The 16,358-nt window shown below is 52.1% G+C and overlaps 7 protein-coding genes across 7 annotated transcripts; 5 read left to right on the forward strand and 2 right to left on the reverse strand.

Annotated features, from left to right (window-relative positions):
• Positions 1–83: 83 nt before the first annotated feature.
• Positions 84–639, reverse strand: PV08_02091 (uncharacterized protein; the record flags this gene model as incomplete). Its single annotated transcript, XM_016376451.1, has 2 exons — positions 84–281; positions 376–639. The coding sequence occupies 2 exons, from the start codon at positions 637–639 to the stop codon at positions 84–86; spliced, it is 462 nt and encodes a 153-aa protein (XP_016241727.1).
• Positions 640–1,207: 568 nt separating this feature from the next.
• On the forward strand, positions 1,208–2,823 carry PV08_02092 (uncharacterized protein; the record flags this gene model as incomplete). Its single annotated transcript, XM_016376452.1, has 2 exons — positions 1,208–1,565; positions 1,643–2,823. The coding sequence occupies 2 exons, from the start codon at positions 1,208–1,210 to the stop codon at positions 2,821–2,823; spliced, it is 1,539 nt and encodes a 512-aa protein (XP_016241728.1).
• A 1,293-nt stretch (positions 2,824–4,116) lies between these two features.
• Positions 4,117–5,549, forward strand: PV08_02093 (uncharacterized protein; the record flags this gene model as incomplete). Its single annotated transcript, XM_016376453.1, has 4 exons — positions 4,117–4,268; positions 4,328–4,736; positions 4,783–5,180; positions 5,237–5,549. 4 exons carry the CDS (start codon positions 4,117–4,119, stop codon positions 5,547–5,549), a joined length of 1,272 nt encoding a protein of 423 aa, XP_016241729.1.
• Positions 5,550–6,645: 1,096 nt separating this feature from the next.
• Positions 6,646–9,036, forward strand: PV08_02094 (uncharacterized protein; the record flags this gene model as incomplete). Its single annotated transcript, XM_016376454.1, has 3 exons — positions 6,646–7,709; positions 7,756–7,878; positions 7,935–9,036. 3 exons carry the CDS (start codon positions 6,646–6,648, stop codon positions 9,034–9,036), a joined length of 2,289 nt encoding a protein of 762 aa, XP_016241730.1.
• Positions 9,037–10,042: 1,006 nt separating this feature from the next.
• Positions 10,043–11,545, forward strand: PV08_02095 (uncharacterized protein; the record flags this gene model as incomplete). The annotated part of the gene is made up of 1 exon (XM_016376455.1): positions 10,043–11,545. One exon carries the CDS (start codon positions 10,043–10,045, stop codon positions 11,543–11,545), a length of 1,503 nt encoding a protein of 500 aa, XP_016241731.1.
• An 860-nt stretch (positions 11,546–12,405) lies between these two features.
• PV08_02096 (UDP-glucose 4-epimerase GalE) lies at positions 12,406–13,587 on the reverse strand (the record flags this gene model as incomplete). The annotated part of the gene is made up of 2 exons (XM_016376456.1): positions 12,406–13,495; positions 13,559–13,587. 2 exons carry the CDS (start codon positions 13,585–13,587, stop codon positions 12,406–12,408), a joined length of 1,119 nt encoding a protein of 372 aa, XP_016241732.1.
• A 530-nt stretch (positions 13,588–14,117) lies between these two features.
• On the forward strand, positions 14,118–16,319 carry PV08_02097 (uncharacterized protein; the record flags this gene model as incomplete). The annotated part of the gene is made up of 1 exon (XM_016376457.1): positions 14,118–16,319. One exon carries the CDS (start codon positions 14,118–14,120, stop codon positions 16,317–16,319), a length of 2,202 nt encoding a protein of 733 aa, XP_016241733.1.
• Between the last annotated feature and the right edge of the window lie 39 nt (positions 16,320–16,358).

Here is a 16,358-nt window from a genome sequence, read left to right on the forward strand (position 1 = left end):
CAGTCGTGCCGGATGTGTAGATTATGGTGCATGGCGTCTCATCCGGCCATTTTAATGTGGAGAAGTCAATTTCCTGATAAATTCTAGTTAGCAATATAGTATGGAGAGAGTTGATGGCGTTGAGACTGTGGCACCACAACCTTTTTTGGTCTCGCTTCGGGCATGATGGTGGTTACATCGATACAACATCTCCCCTGGAGGAGTGGGCTGATCTTGGTTTTATATTCTGCGTGATAGATGATGAACTCTTGTCTAGAGTCTGTTACTGTGTGGGTGATTTCCTGTAGAGGGTGACTAAGACATATTGGAACTGAGATGGCATGTATCAGTCCACTTCCATCCATTGTGCATAGAATACAAGTTATACATACCCACAATAGCCTTGACGCTCCAGATAGCTAGCAGAGACGCAACAAAGTCTAGTCCTGGAGGCACCATCAACCCGACCCTTGCGCCTTCAAGATGTCTCTGAGTCTCCTGAGCGGCAGTAATGAGCCTCTCGCTAAAGATGGTGACGCGCAAGAGCAGTTGAGCATAGCTGTGGTGTATCGATGTCGATGTTTCCGGCGAGACTGGATCAACGATGGCCAAATGATTCCTTGTAGCATGTGAGGCCAATCGTCTGAAATAATCGGCCATGTTTGGATCGAGATGCCTTGGATTTGCAAAGGGGAGGAGGGTTTTTTTTGACGGTATGGCTTTGTTCAACGGCTACGCCTGAGTATATAAGCCCATGCGTTAGTATGACCGTAGAAAACTACTGGAATCTTCAACCAAAAGTCGGTCTCAGGCAAAAAATGGCGGAGGAGAGAAACGTCCTGCGATAGCGGAGCTGGTCGGCAAGTAAAAGCGGGATGTAGCCGTAGACGCAGACTGGATGCCTCGGATGTAGAGTCTAGACATGGTAAACCAAGTCACAGATTTGCTGGTTGCATTGCTACCGTGAAATCTTCGAGGAGGGATGGATGTAGGATGCTTGCGGGGGCGGATATAGACTCAGGATATAGAGTGCGGACCTGGTTGTGGATGTGAAGTGGATATAGCGGATATAGATACATCATCGCCCGGACTGTCAACTGTGGGGGCGTCGCCGAACTTCCTACCAGCGCAGTCCGGGGAACTCCTGGGGTAAGTATATCTAACATGCCTCGCTGGGACTCCTCGATTTGTCTGCACCCGCAGCAAGCTTCTCGAGAAACTCCCCAGAATGGCTTCATTTGATATCAAGGCAATGGATCTACCCCAGCAAGTCGAGTCCGTCAAGGGGCCCGAGGAGCATGCAGCTAAGGACTTGAACAATGATCCGAGATCTACCATCACTGCGAAGGAGGAACGAACTTGTCTACGAAAGATCGACACTTGGCTCACGCCCCTCATTGTCGTTACTTATTGTCTGCAATATGTCGACAAGGTCATTCTGAACGGAGCATCGCAGTTCGGTATTATCCAAGACCTCGACCTGTACACTGTGGCGGGCCACAATGCGGTAACACAAAAGCCGATCCTGAATCTTCATCGTTTCTCTATGGTGACGCTCATATTCTACTGGGGCTATCTCGCTGGTGGTACGTTGGCAATCCAGACCTACCCAATACTTGCGCGCAGCCTGGAAAAGCTGACATCCTGTAAACTTACATTACAGCTTTGCCCGCTGCCATTCTCGCACAGAAACTTCCCCTGGGAAAATTCCTAGCGGGCCTTGCTATCACCTGGGGAGCCGTCACCATGCTCACGGCCACAGTCTCGTCGTATCCGGGGATGCTGGTGCAGCGGTTCTTCCTCGGCGTCTGTGAAGCTGGCGCAGGACCAGGTTTCTCGCTCATGATACCACTGTTCTGGAAGAGAGAAGAACAACCTCTCCGCTACTCGCTCTGGTACATGTCTCAGGGCCTCGGAGGATTCCTTGGACCCATGATGGTCTACGGTATCGGCCATATTCACGCAGAGCTCGCGCCGTGGAAGTTACAATACCTGATTCTGGGCGCAATTACGATCGTTTGGGGAGCCATCATGGTCTTCGCACTACCGAACAACCCAGAGTCAGCCTGGTTCCTGACCGAGCCTGAACGCAAGGTCGCCGACGCGCGAATCCGTCTGGAACACGTCACCGAAGAGACCAATATGATCAAACCTCACCAGATAGTTGAGGCATTGAAGGACCCCAAAACGTGGCTGACGGTGGTATCGACGTACTGCATTCATTTCATCAATGGTGCGTGCTCGGGGTTCGGGTCCATCATTGTCAAAAGCTTTGGATACTCGCCGTTCAAGTCGGTGCTGCTGACCGGGTGTGCTGGCCTCTATCTCCTCCTAGGGTTGGCTGTCGCTGGTGTGGCAGCCAACTACCTCCCCAAGGCCCGGACCGTGGTCTGGTGCGTCTGCGAGGTGTTTGTCATCGTTGGAGCAGCACTGATCTGGCATGTTCAATGGGCGCCTGACCACTCAGCTGCCCTCGCAGGTTTCTTTCTCCTCTTCACCTTTCCGCCCTCGTACACCATGCTGCTGTCTCTCGTCGGCTCAAACACCGGCGGCTACACCAAGAAGGTCTTCGTCATGGGTCTGGTGTGGATGGCGTACTGCATTTCCAATGGAACAGCACCACTGTTTATCAAGACAACCGAGGTCGATGATCATTATCCGACCTTGTTTCGAGGCTCTCTCATCACGGCAGCTATCTCGGTAGTATGCAGTCTGGCTATGAGGTTCTACCTTGTGAGAGCAAACAAGAAACGAGATCAGAATCTTGATATCACAGTTCAAGAGTGCGATACTATATATGATCTTACTGATTGGGAGAATCCGCACTATCGTTACGCTCTATAGTATATTAGTAGACTCAACGAAGTGATAATTATGAACTCCTTAATACTTACTATAATATTAAATCTTTTTTCACTTACAATACGGAGTCCATTCTGCAAAACTGCAAAAACTTAAACTAGGATTTATCTCCCATAGGAGCCTAGTCAAGAAAACCCCAGTCGTGTAAGGATTTTTTTCCCCCAAGGCCTCCCATCCCGGGTCCACTGAAGGTCGCAACGGTATGATGGTACTCGCCCTGGAATCTCCCCTGCCGCAGCGCTTACAACTTTTTCTATCCCCATGATTTCTCCTCCTATGTTGTCCTTGCCCTCTGTAGTTGTCGACCTTTGCCCAAATTTGCCCAAGTCCACAGTGTGTTGAGAGAGAGAGACGGTCGATTTTTCCACTTTGAAATTCTTCTTCCTCCGCGGGAGTCAAGTTGCCGTGCAGGATAGCCATCCAGTTTTGTCCAGACTTGACTCCCCTGAAAGGGCGACTTTAACCGTTGCACCATAGAGGCTGAAGAAGTCGTTCGTGTTGAATCGAGTTCCCTGTGAAGGTTAGTTGACAGAAATTTCACGACTCAAACCTATAAATGATCAATTATTCTGCGGACGAATGGTAGGAGGGCATTGGGCCTGCGCAGTGAATGAGTAAGGGCGCTGATTGCCTGGGTGGACTGGCAGTGGTAAGTTATGAGTGAATGCTCAACGCAGCACCTGAAAACGACTCATTGGGACTATGCATGCACGAGACGGCATCAGATCCTGCGATGGTCAATGTGAGACAGAGAAGGCGGGTACTGGACTAATGCGGTCTGGCTACGAGCAATCAATTCCATCTCGATCACATCTTCACGGAGGCGTTGCTTAATCTCTTTGCAGACGCACTACGAACGAAGACTCGAAGAGTATCTGAATATTTGTGGAGAATCCGGGGTCGTTCAGTCTGACAGAAATGTCTCGCGCCAACTTCCATCTCCGGTGGATCTGCTCCATCTCCGAACACTCCGACCGGCGTTCTGACTTTAGCTTTTTATTCTCCTTTTCCGGTCTCCCATTTCCAGCAGACCACTCGTCGGCTGATCCTTTTGCCTTCTTCCTCGTGTTATTCATGCAGATGGATGAGTCAGTGCCTGACTCCCGCTCATGCATGTGCACTGACGTAGTCGCAGTCGATGGGAAATCTCGGTCTGGGTGGATAATGGATGCCCCGACGCTGAGGACATAAAAACAGGCCTTGATCACACACAGGGGAACAGTTGGAAGCATACCAAAGTCGTGGATCAACAACGTATAATCACGTATCTCAACAATGTCTGAAGTTACGGTGCTCATCATTGGTTGCGGAGTCGCTGGGCCCGTGCTCGCGAACTTGTTAAAACGGAAAGGCTACAGTCCTATCGTCTTCGAAAAAGTTTCGAAGTTGGGAGATGCAGGGGCTTCACTGATGTTGATGCCAAACGGGTAAGATGATACCGGTGTCTTGAACACAAGTCGAGCAGGATATGCTGAACGTGTTGCAGACTCAAAGTCCTCAATTTGGTGGGCATGGCGGAGGAAATCGAGAAAGGCTCCCAGCCACTGGATGCATACGAGGATCTTACCTCGGATGGCGAGATCCTCGGATTCTCAGACTTGCCACAGAGCTTCAGATCAAAATACGGATCACCTGCAATGGGTGTCAAGCGAACCGAGTTGAACTTGATGCTCAAGAACATGCTCACTGATCTGAACGTCGAGGTGAGAGAAGGCTGGGAGCTGGAAGACATTGAGGAAGGCGAAAATTCGGTTACGGCCCATTTCAAGGGACATGGATCTGTCACAGGATCATTCCTCATCGGGTGCGACGGCATCAAAGCAGCTTCCAGACGTATCCTTCTGAGCAAGAGAGGGATCAGCGAGGGACTGCCTGACTTCAGCGGATTGACACAGGTAAGCGCAATAGTTCAAGACATCGTGTTCATAGCTGACTTCGCAGACGGCTGGCTTGTCACCAACGCCGAAGGCACTGAAAACTCGATACAGCATGAGGAATTGGTTCGGCGAAGGAGTCCATATGATCGCATATCCGGTCTCTCCAGATGTGACCTCCTGGGCGTTGACTCTACCTGAAGGTGAGGGCAATGAAGCAGATTGGGGCTTGTGCTCTCCGCAAGAAATCTCCACAAGAAAGGAGAAACTGCTCGCAAAGATCAGTTCTTGGAAAGACAAATCGCCAGCAGAATTGGTCCAGAACCCATCTCGTATCATCAAGTTTGGTCTCTTTGATCGGACAGAAATGAGCCCAGACCAATGGCATTCAAGGAGAATCGTTCTCGTTGGGGATGCTGCTCATCCAACGAGCCCTCACCTTGGTCAAGGAGCAAACCAGGCGCTGTAAGTTGACATCGACCATACCCCGCTGACAAGCGTCAGACTAACCTCTTCTACAGTGAGGACTGTTTCCATCTTAGCCGTGCCTTGCCATACCTGATTCCAGGAAGTGACGACTACGAGGATGGTCTGCGAAAGCTGGGGCCAGGTTTGGTAAACATCTTCCAGGCCTTCGCAGAGAAGAGACAACCAAGAACCTCGGCCTTGGTGAAAGGTGCACATATCCAAGGCCAGACACGTGTGGTGACCACTGGACCGGACGACTGTGCAAAGCGGAATGATAAGGTTGCCGCAGGCTGGAAGGATGTCGACGCAATATCCGCAAAGTACGACGCACTTTGCCGTGAGCCATTCCAGGGAACTCTCGAATAAGGATCATCTAGCCGTACGATTCATTCTTTGTGTTACCAAATACATTTAATTTGTCTGATACTCAAGTTTCGATGACCGTATGATTAGCATGCTGATCTAGGATGTTCTAGTGGCATTAGTGAGATAAGAATCTGTGAATAATGGGTACTAAGCCCACTCTGTGTAAGTGATAAGAGGCTCGCTACAGTCATGGATTGTGAGTGACCGAGTTGACGGGACCGGAGTTCAATGCTGCGTAGGTAGTATGGATAATAGTACTAATTCTTTCCGGCAAAACTGTTGAATATCTCCATCTCCGAGACTTTAACTAGCACCACTCCTTCGTCTTGAGGCTACTACTAAATTGAACATTTGAGTAGGGTCGTGAACTGCGAGGGTTTTTCGTCTCAGGAGCACTGCGTTGAAGAGACGAGATGGTATATCTCGGAGGGGACAGGGCTGCGTGGAGAACGGTATTATACGAAAAAAGTACTCGCAAAGCAAGCCTATGGGCTCAATCAGCCAAACACTCCTCTGTGATGCGCTCTACCAGCCAGACTCAAGATTCAGACCGGAACAATGCGTCTGACAGATGATCCAGACAGTGCACCTATCCCGAAGCCTCGTTGGTCTGTTCGTCTGAGATCTCGAATCTGGAATTCCTGAAAAAGGAGATGCGTCTACATTGAACGCCGCCATGCACAGGTTCGATGAAGGCGCGATTGCGAGCGTCAAGCTCACAATAGCGAGGCTCGACCTTCACTCCTTGAAACAGAGCACGAGGACGAGATTGTTGCTGATGGTGTGCTGAAAATCAACCGTCAAGGGGAATATTTGGAACGGCGGAGATTTCTTGTCGCGAAGGTTATCCCGAAACAGCATTAAATGTTCTGGTCCCAGCTAGCGTCCGCAGTCGCCTGACAAAGCCTGCGCTTGGTGAGGCTGTGGTGTTGATGATGGTGAGTTGTGACCTCGTATTCGTACCCGGCTAAGGAGCCACGCCATTTGTTACAGCTCCGAAACCCAAAGATGGACGAATCTGGCCTCGATGTCAATCCTCCATCTCCGAAGTCGTGTCTTCATCTCTGAATAAATTGCTTCCTTGCAGACCATCTCTATGTCCACCTCACAGTCCGACTCAGCAGTACCCTCTCCCGTCGTGCAGAAAAAACCACACCATGTACCCAAGCGGGTCCCTCTGAGTTGTGAACCTTGCCGAAGGCATAAACTCAAATGTGACCGGGCAGTGCCATGCAGCACTTGCACACGGTACAGCCGCGAAGACTTGTGCTTGCTATATCCTGCGCCGCCCAAAGGCAAAAGAGTCGACTCGCACCACAGACAGAAAACCCAGAACCATCCTGCATACACTGTCCGAGCCAATAACGATAAGCGACCCGCTCCAACCGCCTCTGGCAACAGGTCTTCGCCCTCGAGACACGGTGATCTACTAGCAAACGTCTGGTCGGATGACCCTATCTATGAAACGACCGATTCCCTTGCAGATGTTCCAGTGACCGATCAAGTAACAGAACAACACCGACCACAGCGTGAACGGTGGCATTTAGTCGAGGATGTCCCTCTCCTTACCGCAAACCAGTCGTTGTCTACGAGACATCAGCACTTATCTGCGACCGGAGATGCTACGACGGCACAGCCAAATGATGCTGTGGGCATTTTATTTCCACAAAACCTTCCCCTGTTTCAATTTTCCACTGGTCACGACGGCAGCCTGTTGGACACCTTGGAGTTCTCGGATGACGAGCTGCAGTGGAAGAAACTTCTCGTCAGATTGCTTCCGACTCGAACTCAAGCAGACATACTCCTAGGATATTTCATTGAGAATATAAATTGGCTTTTCCAGACGGTCCACATTCCCACATTCCGAAAAGAGTATTCGTCATTCTGGGATGGTAAGGTCGAAGATGCAAATCTACCGTGGATGTCGCTGTTGTTTACAATACTGTCCTTGAGCGCACTATACATCCCTGGCGACGCTGTGGAAGTAGTGGGCCTGCAGCGGGAATCAATCCGAAAACATGCCCACATATGGCATCGCGCTTGCCTACAGGCTCTTCAGGCTGGCAATTATGAAAGAAAACCAACTCTATTACAGTTGCAGACATTTTCAATCACGCAGCTGTACTGGTACGCAACCAATGATATTGAAACCATCAATTCGTAAGTCTGGTACTCCAACTACAGGATCTGTCTGATTAAATGTCAGCCGAATGGGCCAGGCTGTCCGAAACGCTCAAGCTCTAGGTCTGGACAAAGACCACACGCCTGCTAGCAATGTAGCCGAAGAGATGAGACATCGTCTGTGGTGGGATCTGGTAGATTCGGACACGTAGACATATTGTCTCTTCCTGTGCGACTGAGACGTGCGTGCTGACGAAGACCTAGATTCCAGTCTATATGTCTTGACCGACCACCCTTGATTCAGGTGCACCTCACCAATGTGCCGCTTCCTCTCAATTGCAACGATCTCGACCTGGGTCCGGATTTCGCACATGCAAAGACCTTAGATGAGCCTACCACGATGAGCATGAATATTTATCGAGCGAGGGTATTCCAACTCATCAACCGCGCCTTGGTAACTGATCCATCTCAATTCCAGTCGTATAATTCAGTGATTGAGATTGACCGACAACTTGTGAGAATCATTGACGAATTGCCATGGTATTTTCAGCTCGACAATGATGGAAAACCTAAAACCTTCTCTGTTGCTCATGATTTTTTAACATGGCAAAACCACATCCTGCGGACTTGTGTCAGTACGCAGCGTATTCGCATGTATCGCCCTTTTCTTGATACGGTCACGAGCGCCTTTGACACCTGTATTGCGGCAGTTGAGGGTTCCCTGGCCGTGTATCGGACCCTTCGCAGAAACAGGCCGATAGCTACGCAACAAAAGTTCTACCCACAGGCATACCAGATCTTCTCCGTTGCCGTCACACTGGCCGCATTGCTACTAGTCGAGCGAACCATCCCAAACGCTGCTCGCTTCCGGGTTGACATCCAAAGCATGGCTGCCGACCTGGGTCTGTTGGAAACTCAAGCGTGTCCTGTGTCGATCGCCGTTAATGGCCGTAGCGTCCTACTCAAGATGATATCGCTGTTCGAGCAGGGTGACTCTTGCTCACCCGAAGATGCTGAAGGCCTCGTTACAGACATTTCCATCATCCTCGGAGGGGAAAATACTACTCGCGCATACCTCGGACGACGGACTGCTGCCGAAACGCGTAATGGCAACCAAGGCCATGCTAATTTGGGGGACGGTAATGCTCAAGCCGATATCAGCGGGGGCCTTCTGGGCTCTGAGATATCTCCTGCTCAACTTATGGACGCGCAGCCTACTGACCAGGTGCTGTCATTGACACCTCTTGTTGGAGGGGTAGAGGGACTCTTCGCCTGGGATGATTTCCAACTTAGCGACCCTTATGGTCTCTTCAACTGGGATATGACCGGTTTGTTATCGGATGTTCTAGCTAGCGGCAGAGAGTGAGCCATGAGGCTACTACGGTCCATAGCTTGATCCCGGCACACGCTCGGTCGCCGGACAATTGGGCTTCATTGAGTTCTCGACGAGATACCCACTCCCAAGGCACGTTCGTTATTGCTCCGACTGATAAAGCAGTAGCCCAGAGAAGTTTCATCTGTGAGAGGATCGTGGTGCTCGGTGGCGTTGCTCTTGTCGAACCCAATCGCGACAGGTACGTAACCCAATCTAAGACTCTGGTCTCGATTGCTCCTGGAGAACCGTATCCGTGGACTGTTTATCCAGCTGGGGTCATAGTGGGACGACGCGATGCGAGCGCCACTTCAAGGGAAGGTTCTGGTGTGGTACGAATATGAAGAGGCGACGGCGTTTTGTCTTACCACGCAGACTCGGGCATTACAGAGGGTGGACGAGTACAAGCGGTGTGGCAACCTCGACAGGACTAGGTTTCCTCAAATGTTTGCGAATCTGAAGCGTTTGTGTGTGCAGGATATGCAATTAACCAAGAAAGGGCTTGATTCAAAGCCGCTCAATAGAGCATTGCCTTCAGGCAAAATTCCTGCTCCCATGTACTCTCAAGGCGCGAAGAAAAGAGCAAGGTCGTTCAGCACCACTATTGTGGCACGCATAGCGTTGCACTCGGTTCAGAGAGGGAATGGGCCTTTGAGAGATAATCATCTCATTGTCAAGCGATAGGCTGACACTTTGGCCGTTCTATCTCAGCCTGGGAATGTCTTTTGTATCACAACGATCAGGAGATTGTCATTTGATGTTGATCCTTGACTTGAATTGTGATTTTGGCCTTTTGATCCACCACATAGATGGTTACGGTCAAGTATCAGACAGCATGGCGCTGTTTCGTAAACACCATACCACTGCACTTTCTACAAGTGCGCCGATTACTTCGTAGCATTTCTCGAATGTATCAGGCAGCTTGGGTCGTGATCCTCCAGTCGCAGGATGTATTGCGATCTACGATAGCGCCTGGCGTGCTTTCAACCCCCAGAGCACGATGATAGACTTCATGGACTATGTTGTCCACGCGTTCGGCACCTCTACCGACTGGAATGTCGACAACAGCTATTCCTATCTGACTGCGACCTCTGATGCTCTCCTGTCCTTCCAAACGCCATCATCCCTAGCATTGCATGTTTCATCTCTCAGCACGCCGAACTTTGCAACCTCATACACCCTCTCGACGGTGGGTCAAATAGATGGGTCGATTTCGTACCTGTATTCAACGGTCCCGCTTGCACACATACCCTCGCAGGCGACAAGCATACCTTTGAAGAGTTTGGTGAGAGGATACCGGGACATCAAATTGCCAATAGGAGTACAAGAGCCGAGGCAGCATTTCCCACAAGACGCGAGGAAACCCACATTACTACATGCAACGCTTGCGCTACCTCCTCCTTCTGTCCTGACAGGACTCTATGCACGACGAATAAACCCGGACACCCTTCTCTCGTTATCTCTCTATAGCAAATCCGTGCCACTCCCCAGTGCCACCTCTGGTGTGCCACCGGCATCGGTTCTCGCCCATGTTCAACATGACACTGGGAGATATTCTATCGAAGGACTTGGCTCCACGGACAATGCCCTGCTTGGTGTCCGCGGACTCTGGAACTTCGGCATCTTACCACCAGAGACGGACGGTTCGATCGCTTCAACAGGCCCGTCTGAACTCGTGGGGGACTTCACCGACTTCCCGACACGGCTCCCCCTCCCACCGCATCTAGATGTTCTGTCAGCCTATCACAATCGACTGGCATCGAAACCATCCTTGCTCTCCGCCGGGGCGGAATTCTACTATAGTCCCTTCAGCCATGTCATAGGTTTGTCCACAGGGCTGCGCTTCACGACACTAACACCACAAATAACGCCCCCAGAGCCGCCGACCCGTTCCTCTAACAAGCCACTAGCAGGGACATCGGCCACACTTCTTTCCAACGCGAGCCACTCTCTCCTCACGCCAAGCAACATTCACCACTCCTCTTTCCCTTACACCATGACCCTCGTCCTGACACCCCTCACGGGCTCGATATCGTCGTCATACTCGGTCCGCCCGACATCCAACCTCGCACTGTCTTCTCGCTTCGACTTCAACTTCTATTCCTGGGAAAGCCGGTACGTGCTTGGCGGCGAGCTATGGCGCAAGCACCGCACATCCAAAGACCCCGATCACTCCACGGCGTGGGCTCGAGAGAAGACCAAAGACTGGTTCACGCCGGCCGAGAAGGCGCTCAAGGACGAGCGCGTCGCAAGGGAGGAGGAGAACGTCCTCAAGTTTCGTCTTGACGACACATGGAACGTGCGGGCTTTGTGGACGGGGCGCGTCAAGAGTCTTCTCGTGACTGCGGGCGTGAGCGTGTCCCCTGTATCACGAGGTGGAAACAATATCACCCCGGTGACCGTGGCCAGCGGCATTGCGAAGCCGGGTCTAGATCCAGATGGAGGAGTGAGTGTGAAGAGGTGGACGGGCAGTGTGGGATTCAGTATCGCTTATTCAACGTGATACGGGAGGTGCTTTTGTCCACTATACGCCGTCGCGCGTCCGGGCTCAGGCCAGACACATGAGATTGGTTGTCGAGTGGCACTTGCACGGGCATGCATAGCGAAACAGCGCGGATGGGGTTTTATTTTGCCCAATGAAAGTGAATATCCACTCAGATATACACCCATGTGCCATACGACCGGAAAACGACACTGAAAGTTCATTCAAAAGCATAAGTATGAGAAGAGAATCAAATTTGCTGTATCAAGCAGAAAAAAAATAAAAAAAAGTATATCTAGTATCTAACGCTCGCCACACTCATGTAGTCCGGTGGAGACAGATGGCTCGACGCCGGAGTCCGAAAGGGTTCTGAGTGCTGTACCTACAACTGTTGTCGGATCATCATAGCCATGCTCTGTTCCAGGCCAGACCGAATGGCGCTCGATCCCCAACCGCAGGGAGGCAAAGGCACAGATGAATGAATGCCTTGGGCACACGCGTTGCCCGTCTGGAAACGGTTGCCCCATCTCTATAAACGGTGCCAGAGATCTTCCTTCCAGATTCCCTGGCCCCTGTTACGTGTGTGAATCTTTGCTCAAAACGCCGCCCGCCGGCCACACCCAGAGGTGCCTCAGGAACGTAGTCTCACGACATCTAGTCTCGTAATGGTCAATGCATGGAAAGAAAAATATTAAAACCTGCCCCCAGAGTTCCCCATTCCAAAGTCATCAGACCGACCCTTTTTTCTGTTTTGAAGCTCGACGAAAAGTCCCCATTCCATAGGCACATCCTCGGCACATCCTCGTTACCACACCACAACACAAAATGCACTCGGTCAGAGCTGGGTGTCGGGTTGTCGTCAGTTTCCGGGTTCGTGAAGCTCAGTTCTTCTTCAGGGCGTCCACAAACTCCTTCGGTGGTTGCTGTCTGTATCCCTCGGGATTGTGCTCTGTCCACTTCCACAAGTCTGCACAAGCATCTTCCAATGTCCGTTCCGTCTTCCAGCCCAGCTCTCTGTTCGCTCTGGACGGGTTACTTGTCAGGTCGAGCACGTCGCCTGGTCTGCGACCAACCACTTCGTACGGAAGATCTCGTCCGACGGCCTTGCTGAATGCCTTGACCATGTCAAAGACGGTCGAGCCGCGACCCGTGCCCAGGTTCCATGCTCGGACACCGGGGTTCTGTTCGCGAAGGTAGTCGAGAGCCTTGAGATGGCCTTGGGAGAGGTCGAGAATATGGATGTAGTCTCGGATGGCGGTGCCGTCGTGAGACGCGTAGTCGTCTCCGAAGACCAGGAGCTTCTCACGCTTGCCGGTGGCAACTTGTGCCAGGAGAGGCAGCAGGTTGTAGGGCACACCGGAGGGATCTTCACCCATGATGCCGCTGGGGTGAGAACCAGCAGGGTTGAAATATCGCAGCAGGCCAGCATTCCACTTCTTCACCGCCGCAGTGTCTCCCTTCTTCTCAGCCTTGGCCCGTTCGGCGTTGATGTGGTCCGTGATCATGAGCTCGCATGTGAATTTAGTGTTGCCGTAAGGGTTGGTGGGGCCCAATGGGCACTCTTCAGGGATAGGAATCATGCCGGGGACGCGAGTGGCATCGCCGTAGACAGTCGCGGACGAGGAGTAGACAATGTTCGTGACGTTGTGTCGGGCAGCGGAGCGGAGGAGGCACAGTGTTCCATAGACATTGACCTGGTAGTAGTTGAGGGGGATCTCGCCAGACTCGCCAACCGCTTTCAGAGCCGCGAAGTGGATGACACTGTCAATGTCGGGGTGTTTCTCAAAGATCTCGTCGACAGCCTGCTCGTCCGTAATGTCGGCATGGTAGTACTGTGGCTTCTTCCCACAGATGAGCTCGATCCGGTTGAGGACCTCAGGAGAAGAGTTGTAGAGGTTGTCAACAATGACCACCTCGTAGCCCGCCTCGAGCAAAGCTAGCGCGGTGAACGAGCCGATGTAGCCAGTACCGCTGTATGCAGGTTAGTGACCGTGTCTCATGTCTAGCAAGCTCGTTGTTTCAGGCTGCGCTTACCCAGTGATTAAGCACGAGCCTGCAGGCATGTTGATGCAGGAATCCGAGACAATCGCGCAATAGTTTGTCTGCGTTGGAGAGAGATTGTGAGGGTCGCCGGACACGCGGAGACTGAGAACGAGAGGGTGCTTGGTATATGTACACTACCTATGTATGAATGAGCGAAAGGTGAGTGCAACGTGGCATGAGGACTACAGCAGCTGAAGGGAAAAAAAGGCTCACGAACCGGTCTAGACACAGCACCGCGAGGCTCATGCGCGTCCGGAGTACAAGGTGCAATATGGCGGGCAGCGGCGGGGTGGCGCCGGACCTAAAGCACACTAGTGAATTTACAGTACAATACCGACCATTTACTGACTCAGCACCTGACGAGGGCTGGAAGCCGTCATGTTATGTAACGCCGATTGCGGTTAGCGTCGGCGCCATTTGCTCCGCTCGCCGACCCCGCGCGATCCAGCCGACAACTTTTTTTTCGATCTGCGCACCTGCGCCTGGGTATCAACTTAGTACCTGAAATACTTGCCAGAGCCGAAGATCGATCTCTCACCTCTCTGTCAACATGGCAGGGCCCGTCGCCAAAAAGCAGAAGACAGGCTCAAGGTCACAGGAGTCCTCAGAGCCCCGCATCACCGACCCTCGCTTTGCCAACATCCAGTCTGATCCTCGATACCGCCTCCCAGGACGGAAGGACAAAGTAAAACTAGACAAGCGTTTCAAACGAGCGTTGCAGGATGAAGACTTCACGCGGAGAGCAAAGGTGGATAGGTACGGTCGTCCTCTGACGTCGGATGCAGAGAAGAACCGGTTGAAGAGAAGATACGAATTCGAAGAGGACGACGAGGAAAGCGACGAACCAGACGACGACGACGAAGTCCAGAAAGAACTCAAGAAATTCGATCCCCTGCGCGAGACTCGAGATGATGATTCTGCAGCCTCTTCTGACGAGAGTACAAGCGACGAAGAGTCCGATGAAGAAGAAGCGGAGCTTGACGAGGAAGTTGGTATAGGAGCGACGCAAACCACAGACATACCTACTGGCGAAGTGACCTCCCGTATCGCCATCGTCAATTTAGACTGGGACAATATCCGGGCGGCCGATCTAATGGCAGTCTTCACGAGCTTCCTTCCCTCCACAGGCAGTCTTCTCAAAGTATCAATATACCCGAGTGAGTTCGGCAAGGAACGGCTCGAGCGAGAGGAGGTGGAAGGTCCTCCAAAAAACATTTTCGCTGCTGATGGCCACTCCGAATCGGCGGGCTCTGAAGATGAGGACGAGGCCGACGACGAAGACATCAAAAAATCCATCCTCCAAGCCGACGATGGTGCTGATTTCGACTCCGCAGCCTTACGCAAATATCAACTTGAACGACTGCGTTACTACTACTGTATCTTGACGTTCTCATCCCCAGATGTCGCAAAACACATCTATGACGCCGTTGACGGCACGGAGTACTTGAGAACGGCGAACTTCTTCGACTTGCGCTTCGTGCCTGACGAAACGGATTTCTCGACAGGCACACCCAAGGAAGAATGCACATCGCTCCCGGGCGACTACAAACCAAACACATTTGTCACGGATGCGCTTCAACACAGCAAAGTAAAGCTCACGTGGGATGCAGAGGACGCTGGGCGTAAGGAGACAATTGCGCGGGCTTTCAAAGGTGGAAGGAAAGAGATTGAGGAGAACGATCTGAAGGCGTACCTCGGTAGTGATTCTTCTGAGGATGAAGACGAGGGCGAGGACGTTAAAATGACCGAGACAGCGGGAGGTGGTGAAGTGTCGAAGAAGGAGGCCGAGCGTCAACGTATGCGCGCCTTGCTCGGCCTCGCGCCCGAACCGGTGAAGAAGTCGAAAGACAAGCAAAAGGGCCCCATAGGCGATATGCAGGTTACATTCACATCTGGGCTCATGAAGGCCGAAGACGAAGGCGGAAAGAAGAAGAAAAAGTCTGTCTTTGAGAACTCGCCAGAGCCCGAAGAGACGACGGTCGAGAAGTACATCCGCAAGGAGCGCGAACGGAAACAGAAGCGCAAGGAGAAGATGAAGGGGTCCAAGGGTGCGGGCGAGGACGACGCCGCCTTTACAAACCCAGATTCCAGTGCTATCCATCATGACGACAACGCCGTCAGCAATGGTGGCGACGAGGACCTCGGTTTCGACGACCCCTTCTTCGCTGACGATGCGACCGAACCCTCAGCTCAATCCGCCAAGGCTCTCGGCACCAAACTGCGCAGAGAGGAGCGTCTGAAGAAGAGAGCAGAACGCGAAGCCGAGGAGGAGATTGAGCGCAAACAACGCGCCGAACTGGAACTGCTCATGGCCGACGACCTAGCTGGTACTGGGGGCGGCGACGGCAAGGACGGATCGACCAGGATCCGACACTTTGACATGAAGGAGATTGAACGCGCCGAGAAGCAGGCGCGCAAGAAGGGCAAGAAGGCCCACAAGAAGGACAAACGCGGTGGACAAAATGCGGCCGCTGAGGACGACTTCAACATGGACACGTCCGATCCTCGCTTCGCCCGGCTTTTCTCGAGCCACGAGTACGCCATTGATCCGACGAACCCGAGGTTCAAGGGCACGAAAGGCATGAAGGCACTTCTCGAGGAGGGGAGGAAGAGAAAGCACGGCAGAAACAACGGCGATGGCAACCTCGAATCAACTGGCGAGCGCGAGGTGAGCCGGAGAGAAACAGGTGGCGCCGCCTCTTCGGATGTAAAGAGCCTGGTCGAGAAGATCAAGAGGCAGAGCAAAAAGTAGACTACAATACACAGTACGTGGAAGATTGAAAACGCCCAA

This window comes from Exophiala spinifera (assembly GCF_000836115.1).
Source record: "Exophiala spinifera strain CBS 89968 unplaced genomic scaffold supercont1.1, whole genome shotgun sequence".
In the NCBI taxonomy this organism is placed as follows: domain Eukaryota; kingdom Fungi; phylum Ascomycota; class Eurotiomycetes; order Chaetothyriales; family Herpotrichiellaceae; genus Exophiala; species Exophiala spinifera.